The sequence below is a fragment of the Hydractinia symbiolongicarpus genome, chromosome 5 (genome assembly GCF_029227915.1).
Source record: "Hydractinia symbiolongicarpus strain clone_291-10 chromosome 5, HSymV2.1, whole genome shotgun sequence".
In the NCBI taxonomy this organism is placed as follows: domain Eukaryota; kingdom Metazoa; phylum Cnidaria; class Hydrozoa; order Anthoathecata; family Hydractiniidae; genus Hydractinia; species Hydractinia symbiolongicarpus.
In genome coordinates, this window is record NC_079879.1 from 16,820,630 (window position 1) to 16,841,309 (window position 20,680).

The 20,680-nt window shown below is 32.4% G+C and overlaps 1 protein-coding gene across 5 annotated transcripts in view; it reads right to left on the minus strand.

Annotated features, from left to right (window-relative positions):
• Positions 1-20,680, minus strand: part of LOC130645009 (uncharacterized) — a 54,047-nt gene that overhangs the window by 3,585 nt on the left and 29,782 nt on the right. The window contains exon 1 of one of the 5 annotated variants that reach the window (XM_057450840.1): positions 7,646-20,670. The exons of the other annotated variants lie outside the window; for them this stretch is intronic. Within the exon in view, the coding sequence (XP_057306823.1) occupies positions 7,646-9,476 (1,831 nt within the window). The 5' untranslated portion in view covers positions 9,477-20,670. Of the gene's footprint in view, positions 1-7,645; positions 20,671-20,680 lie in introns of those variants that run through there. 5 annotated transcript variants of the gene reach the window in all.

The following is a 20,680-nucleotide window of genomic DNA, read 5'->3' on the forward strand; positions in this document are numbered from 1 at the left end:
AAAATCAGGATAACAACCGTAAAATTCAAGTAAGCAGCGCGTAAACTTCAAAGCAGAGCGATGTTGGTGACTGTAGCAAAGAGGGCCTAATGTCTTGGACGCTTCATAATCGTCGTAGCAAACTTTAAAACTTGGTTAAAATACGTTTATTTACATTATTATGCAATATTTTTACATCATAGTTTTATATCTTTGGATTGTGTTGTTAAATTGTCGTGGATATTTCAATGTCCATGTAGCTAGTTATCGAAATGTTAGTAGCTATTAGCATATGTGGTAAGCGAAAAGCCAATAAAATAAATATATACCAGGTATAAATTGGTTCGTGAAGGCCGATATTGAGTTAAATTTGTGACGAATTTATATTTTTAGGTTGCTACTTTTTAGATATTATTTAGGGTTTATTTTACAACTATTCACAAAATTTCTTACATCTATTTAGCATAAAAGTGTAATAATTGTTGATATGCCGGAATAGGTCAAGCAAATAATATTTTTGTTTTTGTTATGTTTATTAGTGATTTTCACATGTGTAAAGTGTGAATTTTCAATGAAAGTTTAATTCGCCACGCATGCACATGGTTTAAATTCTCACGAAATTAAGCTGATTGGTTCAAAAACAATGCAGTAGCGGAATTAACTTTGAGTAATTTGATAAGCAATGCCGCTGGGTTTTCTTTTCGATCTTTGATTTGTAATCTGTAAGCCTTGCGAGAGATCTTTTCGATCTCTAGCAAGGTTTACAGATTACATTCACAAAGAGATTTTTTATTTCAGCTGCAACGACAAAACTGGCAGTAATATCAAATATCTACTATAAGCGACACTGAAGAAACTCAATTCCGTTACGTTTTGACCGCCCTAACACCAGTCGAAAAAATTCTAAATTCCCTCTGTTGCCTTATGGTATAAAATAAAATAGTCCTGTTTTTACCTTTAAAAGAACAGCTACAAAATTAAATGTATAATCACACAAGGCAAGTTCAAACAGTAGTGGTGTTACTGACGTCTAAGTAATGAGAAAAGTCTGTGCCAAATCAAAATCAAGAAAAAAATACACATTAGAGGGATTCAGCAAAGCTAAGCAATAAGCTTAGCATATTCCTAAAAGATTTCCCTTTAGAAGTTTACAGTGTGTTTAATCTACCGTAATGCTTCGAATAAACGCCCCTTTCTATGACGACGAGTATTTCCTGCTGAAGAAATTGATTTGAAACAAGATGAACAAGTTACGCCAGAAGAAAAGATGATAATATAGGAAATAGCACTTTCTTAATTTTGACTATTAATGATTAATTTTGTGAATATTGCGAAACTTATCTCGTAATTTTTTCTAACTTCGCGCAATCTAATTTCGCACAATCTAATTTTCGCCAACATTTTAAAAAGAAATATTTCGCGCAACCAATTGTTCGTGCAGCAGCTCTGCGCAAAAATTTCATGAATTAACGCAAGTCACATTAGGTCTCAATAAAACATGTTCTCGGCTTGGGACTAAATACTTTGTCCAGCGTAATTATACTGTTAAAGATAGGATTAAAAACATCCCTAGGAGCTTATTTGGTCATTTATGATAACTGAAAGAACTTATTTTGCAGCTTTAGGTTTTGTAGCTTCGAGTAAACTTTTATTGATACACTTTTGCGAGTGGTCATTTTTGAAAGTTTTGCTACACAAGTTTCACTGATTAAAGAATACCATTTGACATGGGTTATTTATTATTCCAGGATTTATAGCTGCTACCTTTTTTACTGTGAGATTGAGTTCAGAGTCTCCAGCACGGCGTGGCACCCAAGGGAAAATTAAAGATTGTCAAAGGACTTCATTTTAAAGACCATGGCAGCACGCACTTCGCAGACACCCTTTTGAATATAAATAAGTTTTGATTATAGAATAATTTTACAGTAACGAATAATTAGTATATTTCAATGACAAAATCGTACCCAGAGCACGGTCTTTGTTTCATTTATGATACGAATCATCTTTAATTAAATGCGCTGGACAAAGTATTTAGTCCCAAGCCGAGAACATGTTTTATTGAGACCTAATGTGACTTGCGTTAATTAAATGCGCAAGAATAGGAATATTGCGGAGATGGTGCAGTGCAGTGTAATCATAAGGTTTTAGGGTACGAGTCGAGTTTGGTGCCATCTACTGACCGCTAACCCGCTTGTGTGACAGGCTAGCAAGTTAGAGCAATGCTATAAGTATCTCTGGTGGTAATCTAACATAACAACAGTCGAAGGGGAGAAAAAGAAGCTGTATATCTCATTTGAAGATTTGTTATTCAGGTTTTATTCATCTTTCAAGTTTTTAAAGTTTAAATTTGAATCAAATAGTTTTTTTAGTCATTTTTTCATTTATAAGACTGAGTTTAATACTCAATTTTAGGCAAAAAGAGCCCTAAAAAACGCTGCAGATAAATATGTGCTCATCTTTGCCGCTTTACAGGCGGAAAACGTCTAATAATATTCCCCGTAATATTCGAAAACGTCTTATAACTTTTAAATGTGAATAACTTGAAAACAAGGCTTCTCCCATATTTGGTTCTTATAGCAAAGCTTCTGGTTATGATGTTTTCTGTCAATAACCCAACAACATGGAGACAAGGCTAGCTATTATTTTCAAACAGAACGGCACGATAAAACTTCTCTCCGTTTTCCTAGAAACGACTTTGTCTTCATTATACCAATCCGAATTAATGATAATAATAATAATTTCTTGAAACCTTACTTATTTTCTAGCTGCCACAAAATTTTGGCGCCTCTCCTTTAAGAAAATAAGAGAATTGGAACAGATATGGAGCAGACAAGCTGGATTAGAAAAATGTATAAACGACAAGTCAAAGAGTAAATCTTGGTTTGGCTGACATTAAAAAATGTTCCATCAAATAAAGTTCCAAGGCCTGAATAGGACGCTGTTCGCTTTGTGTGTAGAGAAAACAACAATGACCAAATTCAAGATTTTGCTATGCAGGTACATATTTTCGGCAATGTCGACTTGCCTTGTTGCGACAATTGGGCTTTACGACAGTCTGGAAACGGCCAAGATCAAACAGTCCAAACTGCTATTAAAAGGAAATTTTACATGGACCGTTTACGTAAAAAATATTTGCTGCTTAACTAAAGAACCTCCCATATACAAAACCAGCTGATAAAGCAATTTGACGATGTAGTATATTTAAAGGTCGTGTGCAGATTTGTGGAACATTTGATGTGTTTTCTGCATATGTCCTCCTTGTTTTTTTCTATTGGTACGAATCTCGGCAATTGCGGGGTGTTAACTGATTTCCAGCTAGTTTTGCAATGCATAATACCGATCGGTCAAGAGCACCACTTAATATTTAACGCGTCCATTTGAATATCTACCTCGATACAAACAAAATAATTTCTGCATTTGACTTTTCAAGTATCCCGGGACATTGTGAAAACCTGCATTGCCATATTTGACTTTACTCAGAACTAATGCTTCGACTAGTTGTTTCCGGAGATGATGAGTTCTTTTATTCTAAACAGCATTTAAAGGGTTGATTATGAAGACGATAATATATGGTTTATGTGTTGATTCCAAGAGAGACCTTAGCGGAAAATAATAGCGAGGATTTTAGAACTGGAAGATCGTTCAATAGTTGTGCAATAACACTTCGTTTATATTTGGATCAGTCAGGTCCTTGTTCTCACCATTTGCCTGGTGCCAAATAGACTTTTTTTGTTAAAGATGAGGTTATTTCAGTTTGACCATTCAGCAACTTTGTTCATATCATTGTTTCTGTATTGTACATTTTGCGCCACATTCGTTTGGCTTGAACGAAGCATACATGTCTGTATCGTCTGCTTATTGCATGTAAGTTCCTCTTGTGTTTGTGTCATTTAAGATGTGTACATATATATTGAATAAGATTGAATGCAAGATACTTCCCTGCGGCACTTCATTGGAAACATAAAGGTGATTTAATAAATTAGAATCTATCTGTACGCATTGGGTTCGGTTTGGCAAGTAACTGCATAGAAAAACCTTTGCGTTCTTTGAGAAGGCTATCTTGTTCAGTTTTGCGATTAGAGAGTCTCGTAATCAACAGTGTCAAAAACTTTGGAGAAATCTACCACGACAGAAAACGTGACCTTACCACGATCCATTGCTTTCAAGAAGTCATCTCTAATTTTTATGCAGGTGGAAACGGTGCAATAACCTTTTCTAAACTCAGATTGCTGTTGAGATAAAACTCTTCTGGTCTCAGAAACGACACTATTTCAAAGGATTTCTTTTTTTTGTCGGTCCATATATTCCAACATTAAAATAAATATGGACGATCAAAGAAAGTTAATGCAGTAAATCAATTTTTATATATTATTTTAAAACTCATAGGAATGTTAAGTTAATGAGTGTTGGTTATTCTAGACAGTGTGTTTCACTCATAGGTGCTAGTCCAGACTGTCATTTCATGTCCGTGTTGTCCCAAGTCAGTGAAATGTTCATACTCTATTAATTACACATCTCCAGATCACCTTACATATATCTATCATACTTAAAATAGGTTGAAGAAAGTTTGTTTAGAACAAAAATTAAAGTATTTGACCCAATTTAAAATGCAGAGGGGAGTTAGCGTGTTTTTTTGGTAGAAAAGTGTGCTTTACAATAAATGGTATAGAAGTAATCATTAAAAAATAGCTATTTTTATAGTCACACATTTATAAAAAAATTATTTGTTTGAGATCGTTAAAGCAAAAAGGAGGTAAGTAAACATGTATTATTATCAACTAGTCAATAAAGCCCGTGGAAAAATCCACTGAGGCAGGATAAAAATGAAAAGAAGCTTCATTTGAATTTTGATGAGGTCAGCAACCCATCCGCAAAAAAAAATTAGAACCTTGTTTTCACGTTGCCTCTATTGTGTAGAACTTAAACTGCTGATCAAGAAAATGTATATGATCATGCGCTTTTGAGTGGTTAATGAGATATAAGGGTTTACAAATTTTGCTGACGTCAGCAATGGCCAGACAAAACCACAAATTTTTTTTTAGAAATTTGTATACCTGTTGCTTTCATCGTATAGACCTTGAAACGCTTATCAAGAAAATGTATGGGATCATGTACAATTGACAAACGATTCCAGAGATATTAGGGTTTGAAGTTTTTAAAGACGTCATCACCCCGTCCTTTCCGAAACGGAAATGACGAATTCAGAAGTACAGTTGTTCAGGCTTATGATCAAATTGTGTTTTGGAAAAAGGATTTCTTTGAATTACCAAAGTGCAGTCACGGTAAAGATTTTATACAAGAAATGACCAGATTAGTTTCGACTTGGTCTTCGAAGTCTTCTGACAGAGGTATTTGTTTAAAGGCATTGATGGTAATGCCATCTTTATTGCTATTACGCACTTCTAAAAACGCTAAAACACCTCAAGTAGTTATAGGTATGGGGGTTCTAGCACAGTTTCAGTAACTAAAACTTTGCTAGAACGCCCCATACCTATGACTACTTGTACACCCTTTGGCTTCGCCTTATGAAACCACACGAAAAACTGTGCTCATGCCCCCATCATATGTTGCAGGGTTAATAATCATGGAAAGGAATGGGGAATCCATATTTAGGGTTTACTATACCACATATACTGTCGGAGGGCTAAATTTTATCATTTGGGAGGGTCTACAAGTGTATGTTTATAGTGTTGCCAATGCCTGGGAATGGTATAATTTAAAGGCTGAGTAAATACATTGGATGTGCCATTTTTTTGGATTATTTTGATGTATCTACAATATAAGGAATAGAAAAAGTTAACATATTTTGTAATGTCCATATGCATAACTTGTTATACCATTATCATGGATATATCTCTTGTCATCAAAACAACTGAGTGATATTTTGTTAATCTCCTAACTTCCCAATATGTTTTTCACTTCTAATGGTTCTCATTTTATGTATCATCTGTTTATTTTCAAATAATGTTTTCCTATAATCTTCATGTTTTATTGTATTCTTAATAATGCTTTTCTTAACACCCTTCGCTGTTTTTCCTGATTTACCATTATCTTTAATATAGTTGTACATTCTGGATTTCAATCCCACAAATTCGAGTATTGGTACACCTTCTGCTTCATCTTTCATTTTTCCAACAATTTTCTTATTTTCTGTATTATAAAATTGTGATGATTCTGGGTAGTCACTATTGTCAAATTTATCCCTATCACCCCAAAAATCCATATATGCATCATCGGTTGTAGTTTCATATGTTAGGGAATCTGTATCTGTGAATAATAGTTTAGCATCATTTTTATACTTATGTTTGATATAATTATAGTGAAAATCGTACATTGTTTTGGATAAATCTAGAATGCACATTCCAACGAATGCAGGCAGGTCTGTTTAATGTTAATGTTTCCTTAATTTTGAGAACAGCAACAAGGTTTTCATTGAATATTTTTGATGATTCAAAGGTTGGTTTTGATGTTAATTTCATTAGTTTTTTCTTATTTGTAACAAGTTCGACATTTACACGTTTTCTAATATTTTCCATTGTTTTTCCAGGTACACTGTTATTCATAAGTTTGAAGAAATCCTTTTCAAATGCGTTTTTACAAAATGTTCGTTTATTTGTATTGAAATCAATATATTTTTTCAACCATGGGGATTGATCAAATTCTAATATTCTATGTACTTTTTTAACTTTTAATCATAATGATATATATAATTGTAAGTCTCTGTAGTGCACTACGTATTGATCCTTTTTGTCCAATGTTAGGATTAATTTTTTGACATCACTGATTGATATATTATACTTTTTCTGGATTTTTTTTTACAATAGTTAGATAGCATATTTTTGGTAACATTTATTCTTTCTGGTGCTAGTGGATAATCATTATGTATATCATGTAGTTTGGATATTCAAAATCAACTTTAAATATTAACCCTTTTTTACTATCTGTCTCATAGTTAGCCAAATCACATTTTTTTATTTCATTTTCAGTAAACCATCTAAATCCACCAGATGGTAGATATTGTGACATTCCATACCCATATAGATTGTTGGCATCCAAATACATTATATACTTTGATTTTTCATCCGGATTATAATCATTAGCGTACTTATTATTGGATTTTGCATATCTGTTGGAAATATATGATACACCACCCCTTAGACCCTATTTAATGAACAGAAACATGTCAACATCTGTCATCAATTCAAATTCCACATCAGTCATTTTTAACATAGCGTCCCATGATAATCCTGGTGATGTGTAATAATGTGCTGAATCTAATTTATAATATTCTAAACATGTACTTCTAAAGTTTTCAAAAACATCGGCTAATAATAGCACATCGGATTTTAGGTATAAATCATGGTATTCACCCATTGTTTTTAATTCAAATTTCTTCCATACCCTTTTAGCATGTTTGTAATCATCATCTGTGATATTTTCATCCAATAATAAACTGTAAAAATCTTTTTGGTATGGTAGTTTGTTTTCATTGAATTTCTCAAATGAATCCATATATATACACCTTTTTTAGTCATAAGTTCAAATTTCTTTTTAATATCGAATTCCTCTTTTGTATATTTAAATGATGTTTTAGGTAGATTATCAACCAATTTTTTCAAACTAGAGCTCATAAATTGGAAACTATCAATGAATTTAAGATGCTTACCCAACATGAATGCCATATATTTTTCCATATTATTTGGTATAACATTAATATCCATTTCTTTCAATTCTCCATATTTGGTTTTACAGGAGTGCTTTTTCAAAATTTCACCAATTTGCTGCATTATGAAACGGTTATCATATCCTCTCAAATTATGGAATATAACTGGAACTTTATCGGTTAATCTAAAATTACAATCAGTATGTGCTGATCCTCCATATTTTCCTGTTACATGGCAATGGTCACGTACAATATTATTATCCGCATAATCTGTATTAATATATTCCTTATTACAGATGTGACATTTTTTGGCTTTTTTGTGGTCCACCTTATCCTGCTTAGTCATAATCATATCCTGTTTAAAATGTTTGTTCTTAATTCTTGTGCAATATCTAACTTCCCTCAACATCTCTTCCATAAATTTGTAAGTAGCATTTTCACCTCTATATATTTTTATTGGTTTGCCATATTTGTTGTCATATCTACACACAACCTTATAACCAAAACCACAATCAACATGCCTTTGGTAGGCTTCAGTAAATGATTTTTTATTATTTAGTTCACACATTTGGATTTTCTCTGTGATGGCTTCAAAACCTGCATATATTACAAATGGTACATCTAGTTGTTTATGGAAGTTTTGGAATTGTAAGATTTTATCATCCTCACTTGGCATATTTATGGCTTGTTTACCGTTTATAGTAATACAATTTTCCATATGACTTTCTAATACTCTTTCACTAGAAAAACATTGTAAGCAGTATAGACAGAAATGTTTCTTTTCCCTATGTTTCGTTTTGCTGTACATGAAACTATTAAAATCACTTATTAGGACATAGTGAGTTTCATCATCTTTTGTTATTAATAGTAAATTCATACAGTCTTTAAATTTTTCTTTGGATATATATAGTGGGAATGGTTGTTCATCCTCATACCCAAATACATTTACTGGGGTATTATTCTGTTTTTCTATTTTATTGTACTGTTTTATGTCAACTGGAAATTTAATACCCTCATAGTTCAGTTGATCAACAAATTTTCGGTCCGATTTTTTTATTTTTTGTGGATTTTTATCCTGTTTATTCAAATGTCTAATATGGCACCACATAAAACATTTCTCATCTATATTCTGCATATTTATTAATTTTTTGGACCCATGCCTTAATTCAGTTGGTAATTCTATATAACTTGATCCTTTTAATGGATTATAATATGTTAAATTTATATAGTTCGAATTAACCGAATCAACAACCCATCCAGATCCTTCAGATATCCACTGGTTAATTATATTTATAATTTCTTGTGATGATAGGCTGATGACAGACTGGATATCATTTTCATTTGTAACAGTTTGGGGCCTAGATTGGAAATATGCTGATTTGTAAACCATATTTTCTGAATCCATTTGTTTTTTAAACGTTACTTTTAATGTTTTCTTATATTTATATCCCTTTAATTTAAATAATTCATTTTTAGCAACTTTCGATATATCATTTCTGGTATATTCTAATTGTTTCATGGGATCATCATTACTTTTAATTCTAACTTCAAATGATTTGGTTGCATCCTTGAATGCACTATTAAGTTTAATTATTGGTCGGGGTTTGGGCTTTGGTGCAGAGGTTGGTTTCCTTGGTGCTGGGATGGGTCTAAGTTTCTTAAATGTTGGACCATTTATTTTGATCCATCTATTAGTCTTGGGGCTTCTGATGTAGCCAGGCCTAACATCAATTGTATTATTACCACGTATTATATTAATTAATTCAGTCTTGCTTAGTTTTTGAAGATCTATATCATTCATCATTATATTAGGTTTGGAAATTATTTTATTCATTTTATAATACTATATATTGGTATTTCTTTAATTGTTTTTTTCTTAAATCCCCCATTTATAAATGATAGCATAGCATATCCATATTACCATTTTATAATAACAAATATTCTTTTGATGTTGATTTTAAACATTCCATTATAATAAAGTGATATAATAAAGTGTTTTACATCATTTTTTAAATAACTGAAATATGATACTTTATTTACTTAAGTTTTTTATGAATGTGTTTCATATGACTGTCTAATGTTTCTCGTGATTTAAATGTTCTATAACAATATTCACATTTGATTCTCACTTCATAGAAATATTTATTGATTTCCGTTATAATTTCATGATAATCATTGCTTACCAGTATCTTGTATCCATTTAATTTATATTTCTGTAACATAACTCTCTGATCAGTTAATTGGCTTTGTAGTACCATATCTGGGGCACCCTTCTGATAGCCCATATTGTATGATCTTATTCTCATTTTACTATTTATTTGGTTTTCACCCAATGATACGGACATGATTGCCTCAGGATAATGGTTTCTAATATAATTGACAACTTTTGAATGTAGATCATATTCTGATTCAATAGTATTATGCTAACATCCTGAATTTCTTTATCTCATACTTTCCAGTTTTTCTTATTGATGGTAGAATTTCACTTGTAACCCATTTTTTGAATTCTTTTGCCTTAACCATCTTTGATCTAATAATAAGGCTATATAATCCTGATTCATTTACATACATCATATGTCCATTTTTTAGGGTAGGTGTTTTCAGATGGCTAGAATTTAGCCCCGTTTTTAAAACTCCCCAAGATTTGAGGTCATTTAGAGTGTCTTTATCTTCTGGATCCACATGATTTCTAATAGCCTGACTTGTATCCCTATATTCCAATATATTTGCAATTGTTTCAGCCTTGAAACAAACAGTGTCATTAACATTAATAACATTTAATTTCACATCTTCATAAATAAATATATCTCCCATAATAATAATTACTAATAATGTTATTTTTTTAAGTATAATCTTTTAAATACCACCAATCGGTTTATTGTATCTAATTAAAAATATGTAACATCTGCATTCACTGCATAATGCCCAATAGATAAAGTTTACACCGATTATTCTATAATACGGTTTTACATCATTAGATAGCCTACCACATTGATTACAATAACTGTAAATACAATAGTCTTCCATATAACTATAGATTATTATTTCTTTCTTTTTTAATATCAATAAATACCACAACCAACCATAGTCATACTAGCAACAATAAATCCTAATTCCCTATATTTCTGTGATTCTGATTGTTTATAGAAGTCTGATAATTTAGGTTCTGGTGGTAGTTCTGGAAGTTTCGTACCTGTATCAACATAATATCTCTTCATTGCACGTCCTAAGTCATTAAACCTTTTTTCAGATAAGTTTTTCAGATAAGTATCATTGCTAAGCTAGCCATATATATTATCAGGAATTATTTTTTACTTCACTAGAAATTACTACCTGAGAAAGCAAGCGCATTCACAACAGCACCAATACCCATCATTGCTAATCCAGCCATCTTTATTAGATAGTCCTTGGTCATATCAGCAGCAGCAACAACAACTACCAATTTAAAAGTATCCTATATATCAAATTTACTAAGAGATGGTGGTGTCATTTTAAACAGTGATTTTCCTAGTATTGTGTATCCAACAGCTAGTCCAGAAACGACAGCTCCATGATACAGGCTTTCTTTTATATTTTTAGTGTAATCCGTAGCACTCATTATATATTATGGTATAGAAAAAGTTATTCGGTGCTAAAGATATCTTTACTAGGTTTTTTGATAACTACCTTTGACCGTTCTGGTTCTTCAATTGACTGTGGTTTGTGTGGTAATACTGGTATTGTCTTTTTTATTTGACTATACGCAATATATCCACCTATTACCAATATGCCTGCACCAACAACCACATACTGGTAATTATTTGTTTTGTTTTTCAACATGGTGTTCTTCTTGCTTAGTTATACTATCATTGAGTCTTTTTAGTTCTTTTTTTTTACGACGATTATGTTCAACAAGTCTTTTACCCTGTTTAACTCTTAGGGGATTCTTCTGTTTTGTTACTTTCTGCTCCTCCACTACTGTTGCTACTGCTGTTGTTGGTTCCACTATTTGCTGTTCTTCCATTATTACTACTATTAGTGCTAGAATTTTTCACATAATGTGTACCTGTAATCATGGCTACACTAACTGGTGCTAGCATTGCACCAAATTGATAGTACATATCACAATTGAATCTCTGTACAGCGGTATTAAGAAATGGATCATTCTCTAGATCATCATTTAGTTCATTTTTATTTTCCATACCTAAAGCCCCACATGCTATATTAGAATATAATCCAATTAATGATTTTCCTAATGATTTAGTCATCTGACCACTTCAGCGTTCATCTTCATTATTTGTTGTTCAGTGTATTCTTACTTAGATGTTGTTTAGAATTGCCCGATAGCACACAATTAATCAGTCTATTCCTTTTTTCAGGATCCACTTCTTCCATTGGTTCTTCAATTAATGGCTGCTCTATCTTCTAACATTTCTTTTAGGTTTTATTTCTTTAGCAACTTTCTCTTCTAAATTAGTTAGTTGATCAAGTATCTTAGAATCCATTACTATATTTATAAGATAGAAAATCTTACGCAAACTTATAACATGGATATATAATTGCAAAAATAATTGCTAATAACAAAATGAAGTTAACGTATTCAATCATTATATTATTAATTAACAAAATTATAACTAGCGTATAACTAGTGTATCAACAAATTTTAGCAGGATTTTAAAAAATAATAACTAGTTGGTTGGTAACACTTCAGTATAAGTTTAGAAAATGGCAGATTCTGTAGGAGTGTTTTTAGTCTATCTCGTTCATTCTAATCTGGCACAACATCATTCTCCCTTAAACAATCTTCAAAACTATCTCTATCTTTGGTGAAGAACAAGGAAAGCCATTTAACTTGTTCTCTAATGTCTTTCGAAACCGAATTATACTTTTGTGTTAATACCCATAGGGAGTGATTTCTATGTCTACCAGAGAATGCAAGTTCTGATAATGCATCACGTTTTTTATTTATTTCACCTTCAGCAGAACAATCATCAATTATAAATAGTGTTTCGTGGCCCTTAAAATTATTGGTAAATAGTCTAATCCATTCATTTAATTTACATTCTACATCAAACAGTAAATACACTTTCATCATCGAGTAACCACTTTCTTGATAGGTACGTCTTATTATCTAAAACTGTTGGACATAGAATAATAATGTATTCAAAATGGTGCTTATATTTAGTTTCAAGTAGTTTTAATAAGTATTCGGTTTTACCACATGTGGTTGCACCAACAAATATTGCACTATGAGGAAATTTTGGAAAGTTCATTATATATTTAGTACAAAATATTAACAAATGCACCATTTAAAATGTTAATTTGGGCATCCATAAATAGATAGATATAACACTGCAGATTACCACCAGCTCCAGCCGTCTTTGTAATAGCAAGAATAATACCTTCTTAAGCATTCTCAATACGTCTACCAGTTCCACGTAGTGTGTTATCATCAGATGATCTGAAATCCAATCACAATCCAAATTCTTTTGTATAATAATCTACCATTCTTATATCAAATACATTTAACTCATGTTGTGCTGAGCCATGTTGTTTCAATCTACCAACACCAAAGTGTTTCTTGATTTCATCCCATTAGTGATAGCTTTTTATCTCCTGTGCGTATAATTGATTAGATTTTCCTTTAACAGCTACCTCAACATTAATAATTTTAGGGTTGTAGAATTTTTCAGTGTCTCTTGCCCAATTAGTCTCTTTTGTAAACAACATTAGAATACCTTTTAGACTCTTTGCTGGTGTGTTGAAATTCATATTCCATACTGTATCACCATCTTTTAGAACAACATGTCTGTGTCTTAAAATTCGATCATACAAAATACTCTTCCTCATATATTTATTTTTGCTGTGGCTGTACGCTAAAATTTACTAAAAAAATAAGTAAGCCGCCAAATGAGAAAACAGGGGGTCCATTTGTCATTTATGCTACAGCGCTGTTCTCGGTCGTTACGGTTAAATTACCATGTACGCGCCGTATCTCATGAAAACAAGTTGTTTATCAACTGAAAAAGAAAACCGAAGCGAAGAAGGTTGTCCGTTTTTCAAGTTAATCCTGAAAAAAGTTACTTCAAACAAAGCATGCCAATGTTTACTAATCATGAGGTTAGCTTAAAGCTTATATGTTTTACTATATTTTACATTTTGTGTTCTGGGCCTGAGGTTGTATCGCATTCGAATATGACTGTAATTCGAATCTAAAATGTAAAAAACAAACTGTTGTTGTCAAACGAAGTTAATGTTGTTGTCAGAAATATTTTTTAAAACGAAGAAAAAGGTACGATCATAACACCAGAAAAAGAATTAATTGGAAATGCATCAGACAATTGTAGCTATACATTTTCAATTCGTTCTTTGGGATGAAGCGAAATTTAGTAATCAAAGTAAAAAAATGATTGGACTTTTTAGCCTAGCTAGCTTGCGACCTACTGAGAAAGCGAAAGAAAAGCAGGTGTGTTGTCTAAATTATTTGATAGAAATGAATTTGGGTGTATAACGATTTTTTAGCCGTTTCTTTCAGAACTAAATTTTTCATTAAATATTAAGTTTGTTGTTGTGTCTTGATATTTTCTTTAAGCACTCATTTTGTAAGAGTATACTCTGAAAAATGGGTCAGAAGTTTAGAATATCCTAAGAATATGTCTAAGATTGATAGTTTGTTTTAAATATAAACATTTGTATGACGCACAAAATTGATTAGAAGTTTACTTTTTTTATTTTATATCAAACGAACTGAACTTTTTTGTGTCCAAGCAATTGACCGTTACATGTAGTAGAATTGCCATTATCTAGCTATAGTAACTTATAGCATGCTTTATTTTATTAAGGCATTATATATTTTCAGGCCATAGTCATGTTAAGAACAATTGAGAATAATGAGGATAGTAATTGTCAAAAAAGTTAAGAACATCAAGGCTGAAACCAAAACACACTATTCTTATAAAAACAACGTGTGAATCCTAGAGAAGAATTTACATAAACTGTAAAAAGTAATTTTTCCGTTGCTACTGTTTTTAACACTACAGACTGTGTGATTCAGTGATCCAGTATAAAAAACCTTAACCTAAAACCTAAACTTAAATCAATGTTTACATCTGTTACGTTACGATCGTTTGAAATATATTCGATTCTTAAATTCGAAAACGCTGCATTGTTATCTTCTTTGATTTTATGCGTGATTTTCTTGATTATAACTTTGGGTCTGTTAAAACAAACTGTTTTTTTTTTAATATTTTGGATTGAAATATTTCGGTAGATATACAATATACTAAATGATTCAAGTTTTTATATTTCTCTTTTATGTGTTTTTAACTGTTAATTTCTTATATTTTGAGTGCAACTTTGAAGGTTTGCCGTATGCAATACAGTAATAGCTGATTTTATATGACTTAACGAAAAATGTTGGATTTTTTTTTTAATGTTTGGTATCCTTTTTTTTCCTGGTGTACTGCTGGAATGACGAAGCAAGAATATAGTTTTAGCGTATTTCGCTTTTTACGTAACAGTTGTTAGACGCCTTTGATTTTTTTGGGCATTTTCCAATTTTATGTCATAATTTTTTTTATTATTTTTTTGTTCCACATGCTTATATTTTTAGACGTTTTTTTTCAGCGGTTATAAACATAGAATAATGCAGATTGTGAGAAACCTCGATCCCAGGGCTTTTTTTGCCATCCCGGAGTCAAGGTTGAAATGTGAGTTTTGAAAATTCAAATTACTGTGTTGTATGATTTTGTTTGGTATCCCTTACATTGGTTTAGTGAGAGATTCAGTGGATTCTTCCACGGGAATTCGGCTAGTATAGAATATTGACGCTAAAGTAGTGTTATTGACGTCGCGCCGTAACGTCATAAAATTTAGATTTTGGCGACTTCAAAGAAAATTTCGGCGACTTCAAAAGAAAAATGAACACATCCAGTATGACCGTCACATACACTTCTTCTTATTATATAAGATAAGGTATACATTTTATTTGGTGAAAACAATAGGTAAAAAAGCTTTGGATTAATTTCACAAATATGTGATTTTAAAAATTTCATGCTTTGAAATTAAATAAAAAGAGAAAGAAAGTATCAATACAAAATAAAAAATCACACAAAACGTTGTGTTTGCCAATTTTTTCCTTTACTATGATTATTTCGCTTGTAAGAGGTATGACGTCAAACATAGAGCAGCATAAGCTCAAACAATATGAACTGTATGTTGAAGCATGGTGAAACATACAGCTCATATTTTAAGAATACGAAACGTTAATATGGAATAGATTGCTCGTACAAAATTAATCTCCTGTCAAAACTGTACCCTTCGAGAAACAGGTTGCTTAAAATCATTTCCTAGCTTTAATAATAGAGATGGATAACTACAGATTGATTTTCATCGACAAACTGCTCCATACAAAACCTGTCAGTGGGATGTGGAATACAAGAGTTTTTTGTCCATTTCACGTTTAACTCTCTTTATGCATTCTAAACAATTAGCTATGTAACAATTGGTATAAACAAACAAACAAACAAACAAAAAAGACAGGCAAAATGGTGGTAGTTGACAGGAAGCAAAATTTTCCTTGCATTGAGGTTGGTTATTATGCTCTGTGGAAATACTTTTTTCCACTTATGCAATTCCCTTGTGTTATTTGTAGGCCCAACAACAAGCACAATTAGCAAAGTCCATATCTACGACCACAAAAGCCAAATATCATAAATAACTTTTACATTTACTCACATTAACAAATGACTTAGCTGCCAGCTAGCTAGCAGTTTGTTTAACTTAGGCGCACCAGTTATCCAGATAAAAATGGTAGCCGTTATATCGAATTGGTGTATTGTGCTATTATCGATATCTGCAGAAAAAACAAATCAAGTTAGCATTGTTTATCGCTTTATAGCCTTACCGTTAATCAATTTCTATTTTGCGATAATTTTATTGTTTTTTTATCTAATTATCGCTAAATAGCTATCGATAATTATAGTTTGTCATCAAATTCCCTGCAATCATTACTTAAGGCATCACACGTATACAAAAATTGCTATGTTAAAGTGATAGCAACCAGAGACACTGAAAATAAGATCTGAAAGTTGCATCTCTTTTGTATACCTTTTATCCCAATACGGAATAACCAATATTCATTATTCAAAGGCAGTATATTTATACAAAAGTTGCAATAGTGACAACCCTACGAAATCTATTTAACAGACAGATTAAGTTTCGCTGCTTAAAAATGTCTGTATACTAGACATTTCTCAGCAGTGACTTTAAAATATATAACTTGACCATACTCATCGGATGTTGTGTCACAGTCAGACCATGCATATATAACCAATAAATGACTCGTCACAATGGAACCTGTAGCTTCCACTATTTAATCAATCTTCCACATATAGATTTCTTCCCTCCTGCATTCAGAAACAAATAGAGTTGCATTCCAACATTTCAATAAAACATGGGGAGTACGAGAATGTCTGTATCATTATCTACGACAATAACCTCTCTTGTACCGTCTGAAGCATATTTAAGGACTGCAGACACAATATATTAATTGCGACTTGTTCGAATCATTTTTCAGAAATAGGTCCTGGTTAAATGCTGCCTTCGTTTCCAAGTCAAACAAACTGACCAATGCTGCCATTCTACCAGTTCTTCTCTCGTGCTCATAATCTTTTATGTATGGACCGTTTTCATATCCACTGAATGCAACGCAGCTTCTGCAAAACTATATAATTAGAGTACTCGTGAAATAGATTTGGACACTCAGAAGAAAATACATTTTCTTTAATTGTTTTTGCGTGGTTCGATTTAGTTGCTTTTCTCAACATTCTAATTTCGAACAATAAGTTAAACTGATGTCGACTCATACTGAAAGTATGGTTTATGTCCTCATTTCCTACTAACAGTTACGACTTGCACTTTTTACGAGTCAATTTGCACACCAACCTTATGGTTTTCCAAAGTTCGAACCTGGTAATAATTTAGTTTTTCTGGCATTTTTTCCCTCTTGTTGGGCCACCCCTTGACTTCAATAAGTGCATAAGTACTTGCTCTATAGTGAGGCCAGTCTAGATACCGTTTCAAAAACGATGTTGCGTATAGTCACGTGGCAACCATGGAAAAAGAATTTAGTCATGCAGGTCTGAAAAGTCGAGGGAAGATCAACCATCGTCTGCAAATAGATCATGCCACTCGTGGCATGGTAACTACGTCCCGTTGCAGCAAACAAGTTCAGCATCTTCTTAACTCCAAGTAATTCTGCCAGTTCACAGTTCTCTCTGCCACATTTTTTTCACATGTACATTTTGACTATGTTCTGCCCAATCTTAGGACGCTGCCCAATCTTTGGACATAAAATTGCCCAGTCTTAAGACTGGCCGGCCGGTCTTAAGACTGGGCAGGGCGTCACAAGATTGGGCAAAAGACCATGTTAGGCCCATCTTTGGCTCCGTTTAGATTTTAAGGAAGGGATGCACCACACGAGCTCTGTTTTTTGCGACTCCCAACAAACATTCTTAGGCACATTAAAACATCATATTTTGGGTACTGTTGAATTGACCCGGCCTGCTTTTGGACACAGTAGAGTGAAAATCATAGCTAGCTAGCTAGCTAGGTAGCTGGTAGAGCATGTGTTATACATTTAGCATTTAGATACAGCTTGTAGTAGTGGCTAAATTTTAAAAATAAAATGTTTATATTTATGAAGTATCAGAAAAATCGTATTCAACCATATTATTAGTTAGCTAGATGTAATATCATAGTCTATAGAAGAAAAACTTTATAGACTATGCTAAAATGGTTGAGTAGTTTCAATTTTTTATACATAAAATACATGGTATATATAAATTTTTGGCTTTTGATTTTCCAAGAAAAGTTTCAATTTAAAGTTCCTATTAAGAGGTAAATTCTAAAAACTTTATTGTTCTGTTTGTCTTCCACAATTGTTTTAAGATTGGGCATGTACGTCCATAGATTGGGCAGTCCAGTCTTAAGACTGGCCACCCATTTGTCACTGTCGGAAGATTGGCCTGGCCAGTCTTAAGACGGGGCGCGTTCCAAGATTGGGCAGAACAACTACATTAATATAATGGATGCACTAAATAATATAACATCATGAATTCATTAAATATTTCACAATTGATCATATCTTAATCAGTAGCTTTGCCATTTATAAAGGACTTAAAAAGGGCTTTAGTGGCTTCCAAATCATCATCACAAATTTCCTGTTCCTGTATTACGCAAATGATCAGTGGTAAGATTAAAGCACTTCGCACAAGAAAATAAGCTCTCAATGCTCGTTAAATGTGTCCCAGCATTCTCACCATACACTCTGAGAATCCCGCGCCTTTCATGAGAGACCCCGAGAAAACTCATGAAGTTTGAAAATCATGGAGCCGAAAAAGAATGTACAAGAAAAAGTCGGTCAAAAGAATACATGGAGTTCCACTACGAGTCTAAAAAATGACCCTTAACAAATTTTTAAATTTTTCTTTAAAAATTATTCAAATACCATGTCTTCCTCAATCCCCTGTAAAAAAGATTGCTCATAAATAAATGCAGAGGATTTTGGATATGTTATTGTGCATAAAATTCTTTTCCTATTGGTACTAAATTAGTTAACATTTTTTCCGGTTTAAACCATAAAATGACTACACTATATTGTATTAACGTCAACAAATAGCTAATTCGTCGAAAATCAATGAAACATAACACATCCTATTTGCAGAAGTCACAGACAGACAGACACAGACAGACTTCCTATTATCATATTAGATACTTGTATGTCGTGAGGCGCTACACGCCTCTATGCATTTAGTTTTTAAACGTAGTAGAGACAAGAGCGAACGTGGTAAAGATAAGAACGAACAAAGTAAGAAATAACTCTGGAAAGTTTCCAAAACGACTAAATTTACATGCTAAGGTTGCAACCCTGAATGCCACATTTTAGGAAGAAATAGTAAGCGTTCAGTTTATGTTAATTTGCAAATTTATTTATTTGCCCATGAGCGCAGGTTTTAGATTATATCTTGTATTTTTTCCAGTGTTCTGTACGTCGATTGGCATAGGCTTTTTGTTTTATTTCTAACACTCTATTATTTTACTAAACGTTATTTTTTTTAAGCTACAAAACATCATCATCATCATCGACATATGTTAAAAAGTTGCGTTTTTCTCGCGCCTACCCGGCTGATAAAACGAACGCGTTCTTTCTGCATATCCCTCAAATGTACAACAGTACGGTAAACTTTACCTCGGTTTAACTGACTAACTCTCTTAACGATTAAAATTATTATTTTTATGTAATTATAAGGCGAAATGGTACATGTTACCTGGTCCCATCGCAGATACATGGTATAATTATGATACCAAACAAAGAAGAAGAGCACGCAACGAAGACAACAAAAAAAAAACAAGAAATTCGCCTAATAAAGATTCCTTAGTATATATAATCCGAAGGTTTTTCCAGTTGTAAAATAGCTGCAAGGACAGCCTTCTGTTTTGGCTTGCAAAAATCAGTTGGCCCTTTAGCCCAGACATTATATTTGTGGTTGTAAATTAGGTGCATCATATGAGCTGGATATATTGAGACAAACTTTACCGTACTGCTGTGGTTGAGAATATAACAAACCAATATCTCCGATATTTATAGTTTTATATTATCCACACTGCAAGAATGGAAAAGAACAGTGTTTGTTTCTATAGTTGTTTCGCGTGTTAAGAAAAAATATTGCTGCTATATAAGGATATATAGCAGCAAGTGTCAGAACTATAATTTCTATTTCGATTACCATATGACGTAACTACTGATACTGATGAAGTCATTTTCTAATAGCTGTATCAATTTCTAAATATGGCTGTATTTCCTAAAATTATTATATCAACACCTATTGAACAACGCCACTTTCTCATTCCTCTCGAATAAGTACCTTGTGAGATTATTTAGGCTGGGTGAAAAATACCTTATTACTTTTTTAGGACTTTGAGCATTTTGTAGGATGCTATTTTTAGTGCCTTTTTTCAGAAGCAGTAAAAATTGGTCAATAGACAAAAAGAAGCTAA